This window comes from Rhinoraja longicauda, chromosome 19, assembly GCF_053455715.1.
Source record: "Rhinoraja longicauda isolate Sanriku21f chromosome 19, sRhiLon1.1, whole genome shotgun sequence".
Classification (NCBI taxonomy): domain Eukaryota; kingdom Metazoa; phylum Chordata; class Chondrichthyes; order Rajiformes; family Arhynchobatidae; genus Rhinoraja; species Rhinoraja longicauda.
Window position 1 is genome coordinate 30,742,022 of NC_135971.1, and position 17,783 is coordinate 30,759,804.

Here is a 17,783-nt window from a genome sequence, read left to right on the forward strand (position 1 = left end):
ATTGAGGCAGTGCAGCGTAGGTTTACGAGGTTAATCCCTGGGATGGCGGGACAGTCATATGAGGAAAGATAGAAAAGACTAGGCTTGTATTCACTGGAGTTTAAAAGGATGAGAGGGGATCTTATAGAAACATATACAATTATGAATGTAATGGACAAGCTAGATGCAGGAAAATTTCCCCAATATTGGGCGAGTCTTGAACCAGGGGCCACATACTTAGAATAAAGGGGAGGCCATTTAAAACTGAGGCGAGAAAAAAACTTTTTCACCCAGAGAGTTGTGAATTTGTGGAATTCTTTGCCACAGAGGGCAGTGGAAGCCAATTCACTGGATGGATTTAAGAGAGAGTTAGATAGGAGCTAGTAGAATCAAAGGATACGGGGAGAAGGCAGGCATGGGATATTGATTGGGGACGATCAGCCATGATCACAATGAATGGCGGTGCTGGGTCGAAGGGCCAAATGGCCTCCTATTTTCTATGTTTCTATGTATTGCATTTGGAACAAAAGAGACTGATGAAGATATATAATTGAAGTCATTAAAATTGTGGAAACGTTTTGCAATAGTGAAAAAGAATTAATTATTTCTCAGCAAACAAGACAATGATTGGGTTAGGCCTAGAGAGCTTACAAGAAAGTTCAAACGTTTTAATTTTCAATCGACCAGTAAAGGATTATGGGTGGGCGCCCGGAGATGGCAGGCTGACGTGGATTGTTAAATCACGGCTAAAACGTGTGGTTCACGATCTTCGCATTTCGTCGGAATATTAAAGAGAAGTAGCAGAATAATGCTCCGTCGTGAAATTAATACGAATCAATTATACCTCCTTCCATGATGCATTTAATTTGAGATGGGTGAACCTTCAATTCAAATTGACGGCCACATAAATCAATGTTCTGTGTTAATCCGGTGGTCTGCCGAATATCTCGCGTGGTCCATCAATTTAGGTAACCTGGTCAAATCCCTCCCCATCTACGTCGAAGACATCTCACATGCTCTCCGTCTCCTCGATAACATCCGGTTTCCAGGCCCCCACTCCCTCATCTTCACCATGGATGTCTAGTCACTCTACACTTCCATCCCCCACAAGGATGGTCTTGAAGCCCTCCGTTTCGCCGTCGACTGTAAAACCAGCTAATCCCCATCTACTAACACTTTCCTCCGCCTAGCAGAGCTGGTTCTTACCCTTAACAACTTCTCCTTTGAATCCTCCCACTTCCTCCAAACCAGAGGCATAGGGCACTCGCATGGGCCCTAGCTATCCCTGCCTCTTTGTCTGGTACATCGAACAATCCCTGTTCCGGATGTACACTGGGCACATCCCCGAACTCTACCTCCACTACATCGACGACTGCATTGGTGCTACCTCTTGTACCCATGCATAACTCACTGACTTCATACATTTCACCACCAATTTCCATCCTGCTCCAAAATATACTTGGACTATCTCCGACATCTCCCTAACATTTCTGGACCTCACCATCTCCATCACAGGAGACAGACTAGTGACGGACATTTACTATAAACCCACTGACTCCCACAGCTATCTGGACTACACTTCTTCCCACCCTGACTCCTGCAAAAAGTCTATCCCCTACTCCCAATTCCTCCATCTACGCCGCATCTGCGCCCGGGATGAGGTGTTTCACACTAGGGCATCAGGGATGTCCTCATTCTTCAGGAAACGGGGCTTCTCCTCTTCCATTATAGATGAGGCTCTCACTAGGGTCTCTTCTACATCCCGCAGCTCCGCTCTTGCTCCCCCTCCCCCCACTCGCAACAAGGACAGAGTCCCCCTCGTTCTCACCTTCCACCCCATCAGCCAGCGGATCCAACAAATCAACCTCCAACATTTCCGTAACCTCCAACAGGACCCCACTACTGAGCCCATCTTCCCATCTCCTCCCCTTTCTGCGTTCCGCAGAGAACGTTACCTCTGTAACTCCCTGATCCAATCGTCCCTTCCCACCCAAACTACCCCTTCCCCGGGCACTTTCCCCTGCACCCACAGGAGATGCAACACCTGTCCATTTACCTCCACCCTCAACTCAATCCAAGGACCCAAACAGTCTTTCCAGGTGAGACAGAGGTTCACGTGCACCTCCTCCAACCTCATCTATTGTATCCGCTGCTCTAGATGTCAATTTCTCTACATCGGCAAGACCAAACGCAGGCCCGGCGAACGTTTCGCTCAACACCTTCGCTCAGTCCGCCTTAACCAACCTGATCTCCCGGTGGCCGAGCACTTCAACTCCCCCTCCCACTCCCAGTCTGACCTTTCTGTCATGGGCCTCTTCCAGTGCCATAGTGAGGCTCACAGGAAATCGAGGAACAGCACCTCATATTTCGCTTGGGCAGCTTGCAGCCCAGTGGTATGAACATCGACTTCTCCAACTTTAGATAGTTACTCTGTCTCTCTCTTCCCCCCCCCCCCCCCCCCCCCACCTTTCCTGGTTCTCCCACTGTCTTCCTGTCTCCACCTATATCCTTTCTTTGTCCCGCCCCCCTGAGATCAGTCTGAAGAAGTGTCTCGACCCGAAACGTCACCCATTCCCTCGCCTAGATGCTGCCTGACCTGCTGATTTACTCCAGCATTTTGTAATACCTTCAAAAAAAGGCTCATCCCCTGGAAAAAACATAGCTGTGTATCTCCGAATCTAAATGAAACTAATTCAATCCTGGAGGTATAGGTTCATGCAGCGTGGAAACAGGCCCAACGGCCCAACTCGCCCGCTCCAACCAACATGCCCCATCCATACCAGTCCCACCCGTCTGCGTTTGGCCCATGTCCCTCTCAGCCTATCCTATCCACGCACCTCTATAAATATTTCTTAACGGTTGCTTTAGTACGTGATCAGTAAGCATATATTGTTTCCATCTATGTACAGTTATTAGGTCGAAAATAAGTACAAGTTTGATTTGTATCTTTGCAAGACTCAAAAATTTCACTTTAAGGAGGAAAGAAAATGCGAGATTAAAGGCTTAACGGTTACTATGGCTACATGAGATTGCGAAACAGGGATATTTTCCCTCTGAGGGATTGAATAAAAATAGCTGTTTCGGCGACGTGTTCAAACAGGAGTGCTGAAGGTATAATTTGCAACGTCTGCTTCAGCACATTAATGAAGCGGCTCTGACCCCGTGTATCAGTGCTCAAATGTACAACTTGTGTCCATTGCAAAGATCTCATCATATGTCATCACATCGAAAAGTTCAGCAGTAAACGAAATGGAGCGATCTATAATCCCACAGATTGAGGAAATTTACTATCCAATTCTCGCACTCATTGGCATTCCAGGTAAGTTCGAAGTTGTTTTTCGTTGACTTCGTGATTCTACCAAAGAAAAAGCAAACGGAAAGAAAGAACTTACCAGCTCGAAACTGTCAAACTCGCGAGCTTTGCAATGCGAGTGAAACTATCAGAAAGATTGAAACCCTGCAATGATAGGTTTGAAGTGTAGGAAGGATCTGCAGATGTTTAAGCCGAAGACAGACACCAAAACCGGAGTAATCCGCGGGTTAGATGCTGCCTAACACGCTATGTTACTCCAACTTATGTCTATGATAGCTTTGAAGTTTCATTGTAAAATGCGTTTCGAGTATGCACGAAGAAGAAATGTGATTCCCTCTATGAGAATGTTTTATAAAATGTCGCGATTCTTTTCTCATCAAATTGCTCCACTACTGGAAAGATGAGATGCAGGCAAAACGGATATGAACATATTGGCGATCGGTATTTATTAGGCGAAATTAGTTTCGTGCAGAAAATTAGAAATAAGATCCTGCATCTTCCGGGTGATTCCCAGAAATCCCTGCCATTGATGTTCCACTGTCATCCCTGCTAGGGTCCCTGCCATTGATGTTCCACCGTCATCCCTGCTAGGGTCCCTGTCCTGTGAACGCTGGTCAGCTCTTTTCCCCGTGCCTCTGTAGTTCCCCTTTGCTCAGCTGCAATAGCGACACATCCGGTTTCACCTCATCCCTCTCAAATTGCAGATTAAAACATCGCGTTGTGGTCGTTTTGGTTTATTTACCATGAGTTCCCTTATCAAATCCGGTTCATAAGACTAAATCCAGAATTGCCTTTTCTCTGGTAGGGTCCACTCCAAGCTGCTCTAAGAATCCATCTCGGAGGCACTCTACAGATTTCCTTTCTTGGGGTCCAGTACCAACCTGACTCTCCCAGTCTACCTGCATATTGAAATTTCCCATAACCGCCGTAGCATTGCCTTTTTGTTTATTTCTATATTCATTCCATGCAGAACACGGGATCTTTTCGGCAAATAGTTAATTTCTCGATTTATTGCGTTTGTTAAAGAGACCATTGCGCGATCTCGAGTGCTTGGTGATTCTTCTGGGCATTTTTCATGTCGGAGACACAGAACATGGAACAGTCCAGCACATGAACTGACAATGTCGGTGCTGAACATGATGCGAAGATAAATTAACCTAATGCTTGCACACCATCCATCCCCTGCATGCCCACGTGTCTATCTAAAACCCTCTTCAATGTCATTATTCGTTGACCTATCCGCCCATCGCCACACGTGGCAGCGCGTTCAAGGCACCAACCACCCTCCCTGCAAAACGTTTCCCCTTTCACTTAAAGTTATGCCCTTTCGCCTTTACCTTCACCCTGAGGGAAAAAAAGATTTCGACTGCCTACCATACGTTTACATCTAAAAATATTGTGTACTATATATCAGAACTCCGCTCTACCTCTGGCTTTGGAGAGAATACAATCCAAGTCCGTTCAACCACAGCGAATGCCCTGTAATCCAGTCCTCGTGCTGGTAAATATCGAGGCAGATAGTGGAGCATTGAAACAAACGAGAACCCTCGAATTAACGCTGATGAAAATGCAAAGTGTCAATGTGAAGCGTGATTTTTATATCCCGTCTAACATCATAAATCCAATGTAATGTCTCTCCATGTTTTGTTAATACTTTAAATGAATCAAGAGGAAAAAATCGTCAACTGTAGAAAATATGTCACTTGTTCAAATTCCACCAAATGCACTCTCCAGGAGCCAGTGTTAAGATTAACAGTTAACTTGTGCCATGTTTTGTTAGCCGGAAAACGCTGATTCGGTTCATGGCGATCATTTATCTTTTAGAATAAATAAAATGATTGCGTTAAACTAACTCGTGGTTCCTAATTTCCGTTTTCATCCAAATTAAGTTCACCCTCTTAACTAAACCAAAGGGATAATCAACCGCGTGGCAACAGGGATAGTTTGGAGACATAAGAGTCTGCAGATTCTGAAATCTTGAGTAAAACAATGCGGGTCCAGCGACAACTGTCTGTCTGCCTGCCTGCCTGCCTGACTGCCCGCCTGCCCGCCTGCCCTTCCGTCCGTCCGTCCGTCTGTCTGTCTGTCTGTCGGCACGGTGGGGCAGCGGTAGTTTGGAGTTTGTACGTTCTCCCCGTGACCTGCGTGGGTTTTCTCCGAGATCTTCGGTTTCCTCCCACTTTCCAAAGACGTACAGGTATGTTGGTTAAGAAAATAACTGCAGATGCTGGTACAAATCGATTTATTCACAAAATGCTGGAGTAACTCAGCAGGTCAGGCAGCATCTCGGGAGAGAAGGAATGGGTGACGTTTCGGGTCGAGACCCTTCTTCAGACTGATGTCGGGGGTGGGACAAAGGAAGGATATAGGTGGAGACAGGAAGATAGAGGGAGATCTGGGAAGGAGGAGGGGAAGGGAGGGACAGAGGAGCTATCTGAAGTTGGAGAAGTCGACGTTCATACCACCGGGCCGCAAACTGCCCAGGCGAAATATGAGGTGCTGCTCCTCCAATTTCCGGCGGGCCTCACTATGGCACTGGAGGAGGCCCATGACAGAGAGGTCAGACTGGGAATGGGAGGGGGAGTTGAAGTGCTGGGCCACCGGGAGATCAGTGGCGTTAATGCGGACCGAGCGCAGGTGTTCAGCGAAGCGATCGCCGAGCCTGCGCTTGGTTTCGCCGATATAGATGAGTTGACATCTAGAGCAGCGGATGCAATAGATGAGGTTGGAGGAGGTGCAGATGAACCTCTGTCTCACCTGGAAAGAATGTTTGGGTCCTTTGATGGAGTTGAGGGGGGAGGTAAAGGGACAGGTGTTGCATCTCGTGCGGTTGCAAGGGAAAGTGCCCGGGGTTAGGGTGGTTTGGGTAGGAAGGGACGAGTGGACCAGGGAGTTGCGGAGGGAACGGTCTCTGCGGAATGCAGAGAGGGGAGGGGATGGGAAGATATGGCCAGTGGTGGGGTCCTGTTGTAGGTGACGGAAATGTTGGTGGATGATATGTTGGATCCGCTGGCTGGTGGGGTGGAAGGTGAGAACGAGGGGGATCCTGTCCTTGTTGCGAGTGGGGGGATGGGGAGCAAGAGCGGAGCTGCGGGATGTAGAAGAGACCCTAGTGAGAGCCTCATCTATGATGGAGGAGGGGAAGCCCCGTTTTCTGAAAAACGAGGACATCTCGGAAGCCCTAGTCTGAAACACCTCATCCCGGGCACAGATGCGGCGTAGACGGAGGAATTGGGAGTAGGGGATAGACTTTTTGCAGGGGACCGGGTGGGAAGAAGTGTAGTCCAGATAGCTGTGCGAGTCGGTGGGCTTGTAATAAATGTCCGTCACTAATTTTTCTCCTGTGATGGAGATGGTGAGGTCCAGAAACGGGAGGGAGATGTCAGAGATAGTCCAGGTATATTTAAGGGCAGGATGGAAATTGGAGGTGAAGTGTATAAAGTCAGTGAGTTCTGCATGGGTGCAAGAGGTAGCACCAATGCAGTCGTCGATGTAGCGGAGGTAGAGTTCGGGGATGGGGCCAGTGTACGTCTGGAACAGGGATTGTTCGACGTACCCGACAAAGAGGCAGGCGTAGCTAGGGCCCATGCGAGTGCCCATAGCTACGCCTCTGGTTTGGAGGAAGTGGGAGGAGTCAAAGGAGAAGTTATTGAGGGTAAGAACCAGCTCTGCTAGGCGGAGGAGAGTGTTGGTCGATGGGGATTGGCTGGTTCTACGGTCGAGGAAGAAACGGAGGGCTTCGAGACCATCCTTGTGGGGGATGGAAGTGTAGAGTGACTGGACATCCATGGTGAAAATGAGGGAGTGGGGTCCTGGGAACCGGAAGTTATCCAGGAGATGGAGAGCGTGTGAGGTGTCTTGGACGTAGGTGGGGAGGGATTTGACCAGGGGGGATAGCATGGAGTCGAGGTAGGTAGAGATAAGTTCGGTGGGGCATGAGCAGGCAGAGACAATGGGTCTGCCGGGACAATTGTGTTTGTGGATTTTGGGTAGGAGGTAGAATCGGGCCGTGCGGGGCTGGGGAACTATGAGATTGGAGGCACTGAGGGGTAGTTCGCCGGAGTTGGTGAGGTCGGTGATGGTGCTGCTGATGAAGGTCTGGTGTTCATCGGTGGGGTCATGGTCCAGGGATAGGTAGGAAGAGGTGTCTGATAGTTGTCGTCTGGCCTCGGTGCGGTAGAGGTCAGCACGCCAGACTACCACAGCCCCTCCCTTGTCAGCGGGTTTAATTATTAAGTCCGGGTTGTTGCGGAGTGAGTTGAGGGCTGCACGTTCAGGAGGGGAGAGGTTAGAGTTAGTCAGGGGGGTGGAAAATTTGAGGCGGCCGATGTCACGCCGGCAGTTTGAAATAAAAAGTTCTAGTGGGGGTAGTAGGCCATACTGGGGGGTAAAAGTGGAGGGGGTCCGTTGGAGACGGGAGAAGGGGTCATCAGTGCGGGGTCGGGACTCCTTACCATGGAAAAAGGCTCGGAGGCGGAGGCGGCGGAAGAAGAGCTCCACGTCATGGCGGACGCGGAACTCGTTGATGTGGGGGCGGAGGGGAACAAAGGTAAGGCCTCTGCTGAGGACAGACCGTTCGGTGTCTGAAAGGGGGAGGTCAGGGGGGATGGTGAACACCCGGCAATGGTGGGGGTTGGGGTCGGATGGAGGCAGGGGGGCAGGTGGAGGGGATGTATGGTGGGGGGGTGGTGGGTTAGCTGGGCAGAGGGGGGCATGAGGACCGATGTGGGGAGTACTGGGGGTCGCCTGGCTGGAGGGGGAAGGGGGAGACCCAGTGGAACCCCTGCTGCAGTTACCTGTAGTAGAGGGTGGGCAGTAGGACCCAGCAGTGCTGAGGGGCTCTGCCTGGTGGGGGCTGTGGGCCCAGCGCGGTGTGTGTGGGCCGGGTGGAGCTGCAGCCTGTTGTTGGTCCCGGGGGCCGGGTACAGCGACGGCTGTGACCTGCTGCTGGGCGGTGGAGCGGCGCGGGTCAGCACGGTCGCTGGGGGAGGCCCGCGGGGACCTGGAGTCCGGGTGAGTGACGGTCGGCTCGGTCAGCGGATGGCCGGGGAGGGCGTGGGCGGCGGTGAAGGGGTCGGGAAGGTCGTGGGCGGCAGCGGTGAAGGGGTCGGGAAGGACGTGGGCGGCAGCGGCGGTGCAGAGGCCTCGCTCGTCGGCGGCAACGGCCCCGGGGAGGCGGTGGAGGTCGGCGGCGGCAGCCTCAGGTGAGCCTCGGCAATCAGCGGCCCCGGGGAGGCGGTGGAGGTCGGCGTCGGCAGCAGCAGCCCCGGGGAGGCGGTGGAGGTCGGCGTCGGCGGCCCCGGGGAGGCGGTGGAGGTCGGCGTCGGCGGCAGCGGCCCAGGGGATGCGGTGGTCGGCGTCGGCGGCAGCGGCCCAGGGGATGCGGTGGTCGGCGTCGGCGGCAGCGGCCCCGGGGAGGCGGTGGGTGGTGATGGCCTCAGGTAGGCCTCGGCAGTCGGCGGCCCCGGGGAGGCGGTGAGGAGCGGTACTGCACCTGGTGGCAGTAATGGCGCCGCGGGCCTCTGCCTCGTGGTGTGCCGGCCGGCAGTGCGGAGCAGTGGTCGAGTTGCGGGCCTGCGGGCGGTCGAGTCGCTGCCGAGGAGTGTCGGTGGAGGCATCCGTCTGGAGGCGGGATAGTTTGCGAGCCTTGGTGGAGTCCAGGTAGGTGAAGAATCGAGTGTTGAGGGCGTGGATCCGGCGTAGGATGAAGTATAGTTGGGGCCCGTTGCAGGTGTGGGTGAATGAGGCCCGGAGCTGTGGGAGAGTCAGAGAGAGGGCCTGCTGGTGCCGGCGCAACCCAGCCAGGGTACAACGCAGGGCACGGAAAGAAAACTGTTCAGAGTAGTGGCAGATGGTCTGTTGGAGACGGTAGTCCGGGTTGGGTCCGAATTGGGAGGTCTGGAAACGGAGCTGGAAACCACGAGGCAGAAGATGGAGGCCTCCTCCAGTGCCATAGTGAGGCCCGCCGGAAATTGGAGGAGCAGCACCTCATATTTCGCCTGGGCAGTTTGCGGCCCGGTGGTATGAACGTCGACTTCTCCAACTTCAGATAGCTCCTCTGTCCCTCCCTTCCCCTCCTCCTTCCCAGATCTCCCTCTATCTTCCTGTCTCCACCTATATCCTTCCTTTGTCCCACCCCCGACATCAGTCTGAAGAAGGGTCTCGACCCGAAACGTCACCCATTCCTTCTCTCCCGAGATGCTGCCTGACCTGCTGAGTTACTCCAGCATTTTGTGAATAAACAGGTATGTTGGTTAATTGACTGAGTAAATGTAAAAATTGTCCCTAGCGCGTGATAGTGTTAATCCGCGCTGTATGTCTGTCTGTCTGTCTGTGCATGTGTGCGTGTGTGTGCATGTGTGTGTGTGTATGTGTGTGTGTGTGTGTGTGTGTGTGTGTGTGTGCGTGCGTGTATGTGCGTGTGTGTGTGTAGGAAAGAACTGCATATGTTGTTTTAAACCGAAGATAGACACAAAAAGCTTGAGTCACTCCCCTGGTGACGTTTCGTGTCGAGACCGTTCTTCGGACGGTGTATGGGTGAACATGTATGTACACACACACACTGAACGTTTATTTCTCTCTGTGATTATATTGATAACAGTGTAATATGTTTACATATTCTATTGTGCTGCTGCAAGTAACAATTTCATTGTTCTCACTGGGACATATGACAATAAAACACTCTTGACTCTTGATTCTGTCGGCAACATTACCGATTAGGCCTACGGCTGAAGGAGGGTCCTGATCCGTAACGTCGCAAATCCATTCCTTCCACAGATGCCGCCTGATCCACTGAGTTACTCCAACGCGTTGTGTTATATTTATGAATGATTTGCAATTAATCGCCAAGTAACGTTTTGTCCAAAGCGGTTATTCTCTGTGACTGCGCATTTTTCTATTCTTCTAGGTAATCTTATGGCGATTGTGATTCTATCTCGTGGGAACTGTGGACTTTCCAAATGCATCACACGTTACATGGTTGCCATGGCTGTTGCAGACCTACTGGTGATAATATTTGATGTCGTATTATATGAGATTAATGATATGTATTTTCCGCTTTCCTTCTTGCATTATACTCCGGTTTGCAGCCTTAAAATTGCCCTGGTGTTTGCAGCCATTGATTGCTCGGTCTGGCTAACTGTTGCCTTCACAATTGATCGATACATCGCCATTTGTTGTCATAAGTTGCGAGTAAAATATTGCACCGAAAGAACTGCCGTTATAGTTATAGTGGCAGTGTCTGGATTAAGCTTTGTAGAAAACATCCCAATTTATTTTGAGAACGAACACCTGGAGATCATTGACAAGGTGCCATGGTTCTGCAAAGTGAAGTCAAGCCTCTCCAGTTTACCAATATGGGTTGCATACTTCTTCTTCGACATCACCTTAACACCGTTGGTACCTTTCCTTTTGATTGTGCTGCTTAATGCCTTGACCACCAGACATATTTTACAAGCTAGTCGGATAAGGAAGGGGCTCCGGGGGGAGGGGAGAAGCGAGGATTGTCCTGATACGGAGATTGTAAACCGCAGAAAATCGATCATTTTACTGCTCTCCATCTCAAGCAGTTTTATACTGCTATGGATGGTAACATTTGTTCATTACATATGCACACAATTTGCCGGCGTTGAGTTCATGGACACAGATTACAACGATCCTTTCGCCATTATGGAGCACACTGGGTACATGCTGCAGTGCCTGAGTTCGTGCACAAACACATTTATTTATGCAGTGGCTCAGGCAAAGTTCAGAGAATCACTGACGAATATTGTGAAATATCCTTTTACTTTATTGAATAAATTAGTTCTAACCTCGGACCAGAGATCACGTAGCCTTTTGTCATAATCTATTATGTAAAACCATTTACCTTTTGTCGCATAATAAAAATTGTTTGAACAGAGCATTGTCGGCATGCCGTTTGTGTTTCGAACATGAGCAACTCCACGAAAACATTTCTGAAACACTTATCAAATAATCTGAGGAAGCCAAGGAACATAACACAAACAATCTTCATCAGTTCGTAAACTGATCAATTGTAAGAGCAGAATTAGGCCCTTCTGCCCATCATGTCTAATCCTCCATTCAATTATGGCTGATCTATCTTCCCTTCTCAACCCCATTCTCCTGCCCTCTCCCCTTAACCACTGACACCCGTACTAATCAAGAATCTATCCATCTCCACCTGGAAAAAAATTTAATTGACTTAGTCTCCACAGCATTCTTTGGCAACCAATTCCACAGATTCACCACCCCCTACTAAGCAAATTCCTTCTCATATTTCTAAAGTTACGTCCTTTTGTTCTGATGTTTTGGCCTCTGGTCCCAGACTTTCCCAATACTGGAAACATTCTCTCCACATACACTCTATCCAGGCCTTTCATTATTCAATCTGTCTTGCAAATGGAGGCACAAGAGATTGCCGATGCTTGAATCTTGAGCAAAAAAACCACATTTCTGAAGGAACCCAAGGATCTCGACAAGAAACTTCATCTGTCCCTCCCCACCACAGATGCTGCCTGATCCACAGAGTTCCTCCGATAGATTGTTCTTTGTTATTCGTTCGATTATTCAATGCGATGGAACAGATTTTAATATTGTCAGTGACTATCCGTATTTCATTGTGATGTCACAAAGTCGAAATATTATCGTCCTGACGTCGAACAGAAACTAACGCACTAAAATACACGGAACATCTCACCACAGCATTTTCCTGCTCCCTCTCTACGTCCCATTATAAATTCATTCACCTCATTCTGATATCAGCAACCATGGGGAAAATCATCTTTGATAGAAGCCTTTTATGCACCGTTTAAAATCGCCGAGCACGTCGACGTTATGCAATGCACATTTGTACTTTTATTTTGTCTGCACATTAGCTGCAAGCGCAGCGTCAGAACGCTGTATCATTTTATTCTGCATTCTCGTTTTTAAAAAAAATCTTTACTCTACGTATGTATGGCTTGATTTTATTCATGCATGGAATGATTTGACTGGATATCACGCAAAGGGTTTTTCACTGTATCTAGTTACCGTGTCAATAATAAACCAAACGTTGTATTTATCGATTGCAGCACTCAGTGTTTATGTTAAACAGGTAGTAAGGTTTTATTAAAAGTTTGTTTTTGCCTTTGACTACTGGGTAAAAAGTCATTTTATTTGTCCGCCGCTGAAGACTTCCTGGTGCTAGTACAATATTCTGTCGGCGTGGGACGTTTCGGCATTTGCAATACTGAGGATCAGCGATATATTTCCAAATCAGAATGGCGGTCAATTTGCTATTGCTATTTTTACACGGTAGATTTCAAAGGGAGAATAACACTCATTGCCCGCTTGGAAAGCGAAAGGGTGTTGATTCCAACGGTCAGAGGAAAATTATTATAATCTTCCATTCAGTGGCCAAAAGTGATATTAATCCAAATGAGTCTTCTCTTCTATTGTATCCACAACAAATTTTAATTTTATTTAAGTAATCTCTCTCTATCTTCCAAGGACATAAGCACTTGCAGCTTCCATGTTAGGGCACACACACACACACACACATTCACACACACACAGAGACATACACTGAACTTTTTTTTTCTCTCGTTGATTATATTGTTTGCAGTGTACTACGACTATTGAGGAAGGACATTCTTGCTATTGAGGAAGTGCAGCGTAGGTTCACGAGGTTAATTCCCGGGATGGCGGGACAGTCACATGATGAGAGAATGGAGCGACTGGGATTGTATTCACTGGAATTCCGAAGGATGCGAGGGGTTCTTATGGAAACATATAAGATTATTAAGGGATTGGACACGTAGGATGCAGGAAACATGTTCCCGATATTGATGGAGTCTAGAACCAGGGGCCACAGTTTAAGAATAAGGGGTAGGCCATTTAGAACTGAGATGAGGAAAAACTTTTCATACAGAGAGTTGTGAATTTGTGGAATTCTCTGGCTCAGAGGGCAGTGGAAGCCGATTCATTGCATGCATTCAAAGGAGAGTTAGATAAAGCTCTAAGGGCTAGCTAATACCACCAAGTCTCCCAGTCTTCTGCCCATTGGAGACTCCTATTTATGATGGCTGGTATTGAGATTTTATGGGCCCAGTGACTGTCCTTCGAAGGTTCTGTATTAAATCAAGCACCGAGCTATTCTTGCATGTGTCCGAGAAAGAAAGTTTTATCTTATCATTTAGCTAAACATCCTTGTCGGCTGCTCCATAATTTCCCAGTTATTCTAAGCGAGCCCAGGCATTTTCTCAAGCATCTAATTGTTTCCTAAAGCCAGCCTACTTGCTTATCATACGGTGCTGTTAGCAGAAAATTTTATCTTCGGTGAAAAGCCTGTTTAACTTTTCTAATACATCAAGACCATAATGAACCCTACTACACAACATCGACATGCCATGCATATGAAATTCCAAACGGGCAATGCGTAAAAATCCTTGTCCTCTCTCCCTGTGACACCTAACCCTCAAATCCTCCAGCAACATTAACAGCCTCCCTGCCCATTCTTTCCATCCCTTATTATATAAAATTCTATAGGATCTCTGCTTAGCATTCTCTTTAAATGGAACACTCGCTGCCTCTGATCCATCCTTAATTGTACATTTAATGGAATAAACTGTGATCCATTCAGTGAAGCATTTGCATCCTTTCCAAAATGAAGTCACCAGAATTAAACACAATATTATGGCTCTGTCCTCACAACCTCGCAGAAATGTTGGGGTAGATGGAGTCTAGCAGGAGGGAGGAACTAAATAAAACCAGTATTGATAAAGAACAAAAAGGGAAATGAAAGTGGATCAAAGGATTGATAGTTTTCCAGAGCTACGAGAACTAAATGTGCGACTATAGAAATGGTGGATGAATTGGAATGATTCTTCAGATTCAGGAGAGATTCTAATGAATTGGAAATAATCGAGAAAAACTCAAAATCTCGAGAGGTGTAGAAAAACCGGGAATTATAGACAGTCAGTCTGTCTTCAATGATTTTGAGAATGCTGTCGCCCATGATAAAACACATAAAAGAGAGCATTTGAGAAGAATAATAGGATTGGACAAGACAAACACACTTGTGGCATGTTGATGCAGTCATGACCTTTGCAATTACACAGCTCCTGGATTTTGGATTCAATCTTGACAGTGTGAAGACTGCAACTTTAGAAAGTTTTCCACTTTCCTACCACGTTCTAAACAAATACTTGTTAGTAGAGTCATTGCTATTATATATTGATGTTCGTGACCTTCGTCGATCTGACAAAGGTATTCGACACTGTCAGCAGGGATGATTGTGGAAGATAATGCAGAAGTTTGGCTGGCCCAGCAAGTTCATCACGATTGTCCGGCAGTTCCATGACGGCATGATGGTAAAAGTGCTAGATGATGGAGACGAGTCGGAAGCCTTTCCAGTGACAAACGGCGTGAAGCAAGGTTGCGTTCTTGCCCCAACATACTTCAGGATGGTATTCTCTGCCATGCTGACCGATGCCTTCCGTGACTTCCAGGATGGAATACACATCAGGTACAGGACTGACAGCAGACTGTTCAACCTCAGGCGCCTGCAAGCTGTTACAAAGGTGAAGGAGACCATCATCAAAGATTTGTTGTTTGCTGATGACTGCGCCCTCAACGCCAGCACAGAGCAGAAGTTACAGCATGAAATGGACTGCTTATCACAGGCCTGTGAAAAATTTGGTCTCTCCATTAGCACCAAAATGTCTGAAGTTATGTACCAGCCCGCGCCTGGAAAGCCCTACCAGGAACCACACATCACGGTGAAGGCGCAGAATCTACAGGCAGTCGACAGCTTTACCTATCTGGGTAGTACACTCTCACGAGTGGTGAAAATTGACGCTGAGGTCAACAACAGAATTGCCAAGGCCAGCGCTACCTTTGGGCGACTCCGTGGGAATGTTTGGGAGCGGAGAGGACTCAGCCTTACCACCAAGCTGAAGGTCTACCGTGCAGTGGTACTCACCACTCTTCTCTATGCCAGTGAGACCTGGGCTGTCTACAGCAGACATGCCAAACAGCTCAACTACTTTCACTTGAGCTGCCTACGTAGACTCCTTCACATCAGGTGGCAGGACAAAATTCCCAACACAGTGGTCTTGGAACGGGCCAGAATCCCCAGCGTCCACACCCTCCTACGGAAAGCCCAAGCCAGATGGGCGGGCCATGTTATCAGAATGCCCGAGAGTGGACTGCCAAAACAGCTTCTGTATGGAGAACTGTGTCAGGGCAAGCGCTCAGTAGGAGGAGAGAAGAAACGGTTTAAGGACTGCCTCAGTGTCCCTCAAACACTTGGACATCAACCTCAGCACTCGGGAGTCTCTTGCTCTGGACCATCCAACCTGGCGTAGCAAGCTCACCACAGGAGCCCGTGCAGCAGAGAACAGACGAAATGCATAGGCCCAGAGAAAACGCACCGCGCACAAGGCCCAGGCTACCTCCGCTTCCACTGCAGCACCCATCCACTTGTGTCCTACGTGTGGGCGTGCCTTCCGGGCCCGGATTGGCCTCACCAGTCACTTCCGGACCCACAGTCACCAATCCTCCAACTGAAAGTGAAGTCATGGTCTTCTTCGAACCCAAAGGACGAACAACAACAACTTTATATATTGACCATGGCAAAGGTGGGTGGAAGGATTGGAGGTGAACGGGCAGAAGCAATATTTAAAAATACAGGATTTGTGTCGATTAGTGTGGAGGGAGTGCGCAAATACATGGCACCTACAACATAACATAAATAAATAAGAAGCTATTCAATTTGGTGGGAATAACAGGAAGTCAAATTATTTGAATTGAATTAGATATAATAAAGGAATCCTTTGTTCAACATTCACTGAAACCAAGCGTGCCGGCGCATTGGGTAATTAAAGAAGGCAAATGGTATAACAGCCTTCATAATAAAATGATCCGAACATAGTATCAGCCATGCCTTTCTGTATTTTACTTCAGGTCGTGTCATAGCAGCAGAATTAAGCCATTGAACCCCCTCCGCCATTCAACCATGCTTGAGTGACCATTCCCTCTCAACCCCATTCACCTACCCTCTCCCTATAACCTTTGACACCGTTACTAATCAAGAACCTGTCAATTTGTGCTTTAACAATATCCAATAACTCAGCCTCCACTGCTGTCTGTGGCTGTGAATTCCACAGCCTCACCGCCCTCTGACTAAAGAAGTTACTCCTCATCCCTTTTGAAAGATACATCATGTTATTCTGAGACATGTACTTGCCAATACCACGGCATCTGTAGTTTTGGTCTCCTGATCTTAGGAAGAATGTTCTTGTTATGGAGGGAGTGCTGCGAAGGTTCATCAGATTTCAGGGTTGGGAGGACTAATGAATGAATGGCGATTAGGGCAATTAGTTTTACATCAGTCCGAGCTCTAAAGTGATTAGGACCATTTAAAACTAACAATAAAATTCTTATGGGACTGTGCAGATTCAAGAGAGTCAAAAGTCAAGAGTGTTTTATTGTCATATCTCCCAGATAGAACAATGAAATTCTTACTTGCTGCAGCACAACAGAATATGTAAACATCGTATACTGTAAACATTATAATAAATGAGAGGAAAAAAAGACACACACACGCACGCGCGCGGGATATCAGGTCAGTTCAGGACTCAGTGGTCACTATCTGGACATCAGGAATAAAGGTGAGATGAACAGCGATTACCTCTCCCACAGAATGATGAACTTGTGGAATGTCATACCACTGGAAGCAGTTGAACACAGATCATTAAATTTATTCAAGGAGTTATATGTTATTTGTATGGTCAAAGGATCAGAAATGATGGGGAGAAATAAAAGGGAACAAAAAGGCAGATGCCGGTTTAAATCGAAGGTAGACACAAAATGGTGGAGTAACTCAGCGGGTCAAGCAGCATCTCTGGAGAGAAGGAATGGGTGACTTTTCTGGTCGAGACCCTTCTTCAGGGTCTCGACCCGAAACATCACCCATTCCTTCTCTCCAGAGATGCTTCCTGACCCGCTGAGTTATTCCACCATTTTGTGTCTGCCTTTGTGAGAAATAAGAGGATCAATGTACAAAATTTGGGTCACAATTGATCACTTTGAATAATAGTTGTGGCTCAAATTCCTGAATTCCTATCACTTTTATGTTCTACATTTCAAAAAGGTTGTATTTATCCTGCCCACATTTCCTCTGCATAGAAGAACATGATAACTGGGTTTGCTTAAAGGGAACAGAGACCCTGGTGCCTACGCCTTTATGCAGATAAGACAGATGCATATATTGGTTCAGTGTTAACAAAGTGAGGACATATCAGAAATAATGTTCTGAACACATTGCTATTTCAATGTGTTTACTCAAGATGCAAAAATGAATACTACTGTGTTTATATGCAATGCACTGAAAATGTACTAACCTATATTAAAAATATCTTTGGACAAAATAACCAAAACATGGTAATCGAATCTCCCTGGGCAAGTCTTCTGCCCCCTGCCCACCACCACTTTCAGAAGTAGCTCTTTT

The 17,783-nt window shown here is 47.8% G+C and overlaps 1 protein-coding gene across 1 annotated transcript; it reads left to right on the forward strand.

Annotated features, from left to right (window-relative positions):
* The first annotated feature begins 3,228 nt into the window (after positions 1 to 3,228).
* On the forward strand, positions 3,229 to 11,137 carry LOC144602932 (putative G-protein coupled receptor 139). The gene is made up of 2 exons (XM_078416055.1): positions 3,229 to 3,298; positions 10,200 to 11,137. Exons 1-2 carry the CDS (start codon positions 3,229 to 3,231, stop codon positions 11,135 to 11,137), a joined length of 1,008 nt encoding a protein of 335 aa, XP_078272181.1.
* The last annotated feature ends 6,646 nt before the right edge of the window (positions 11,138 to 17,783 follow it).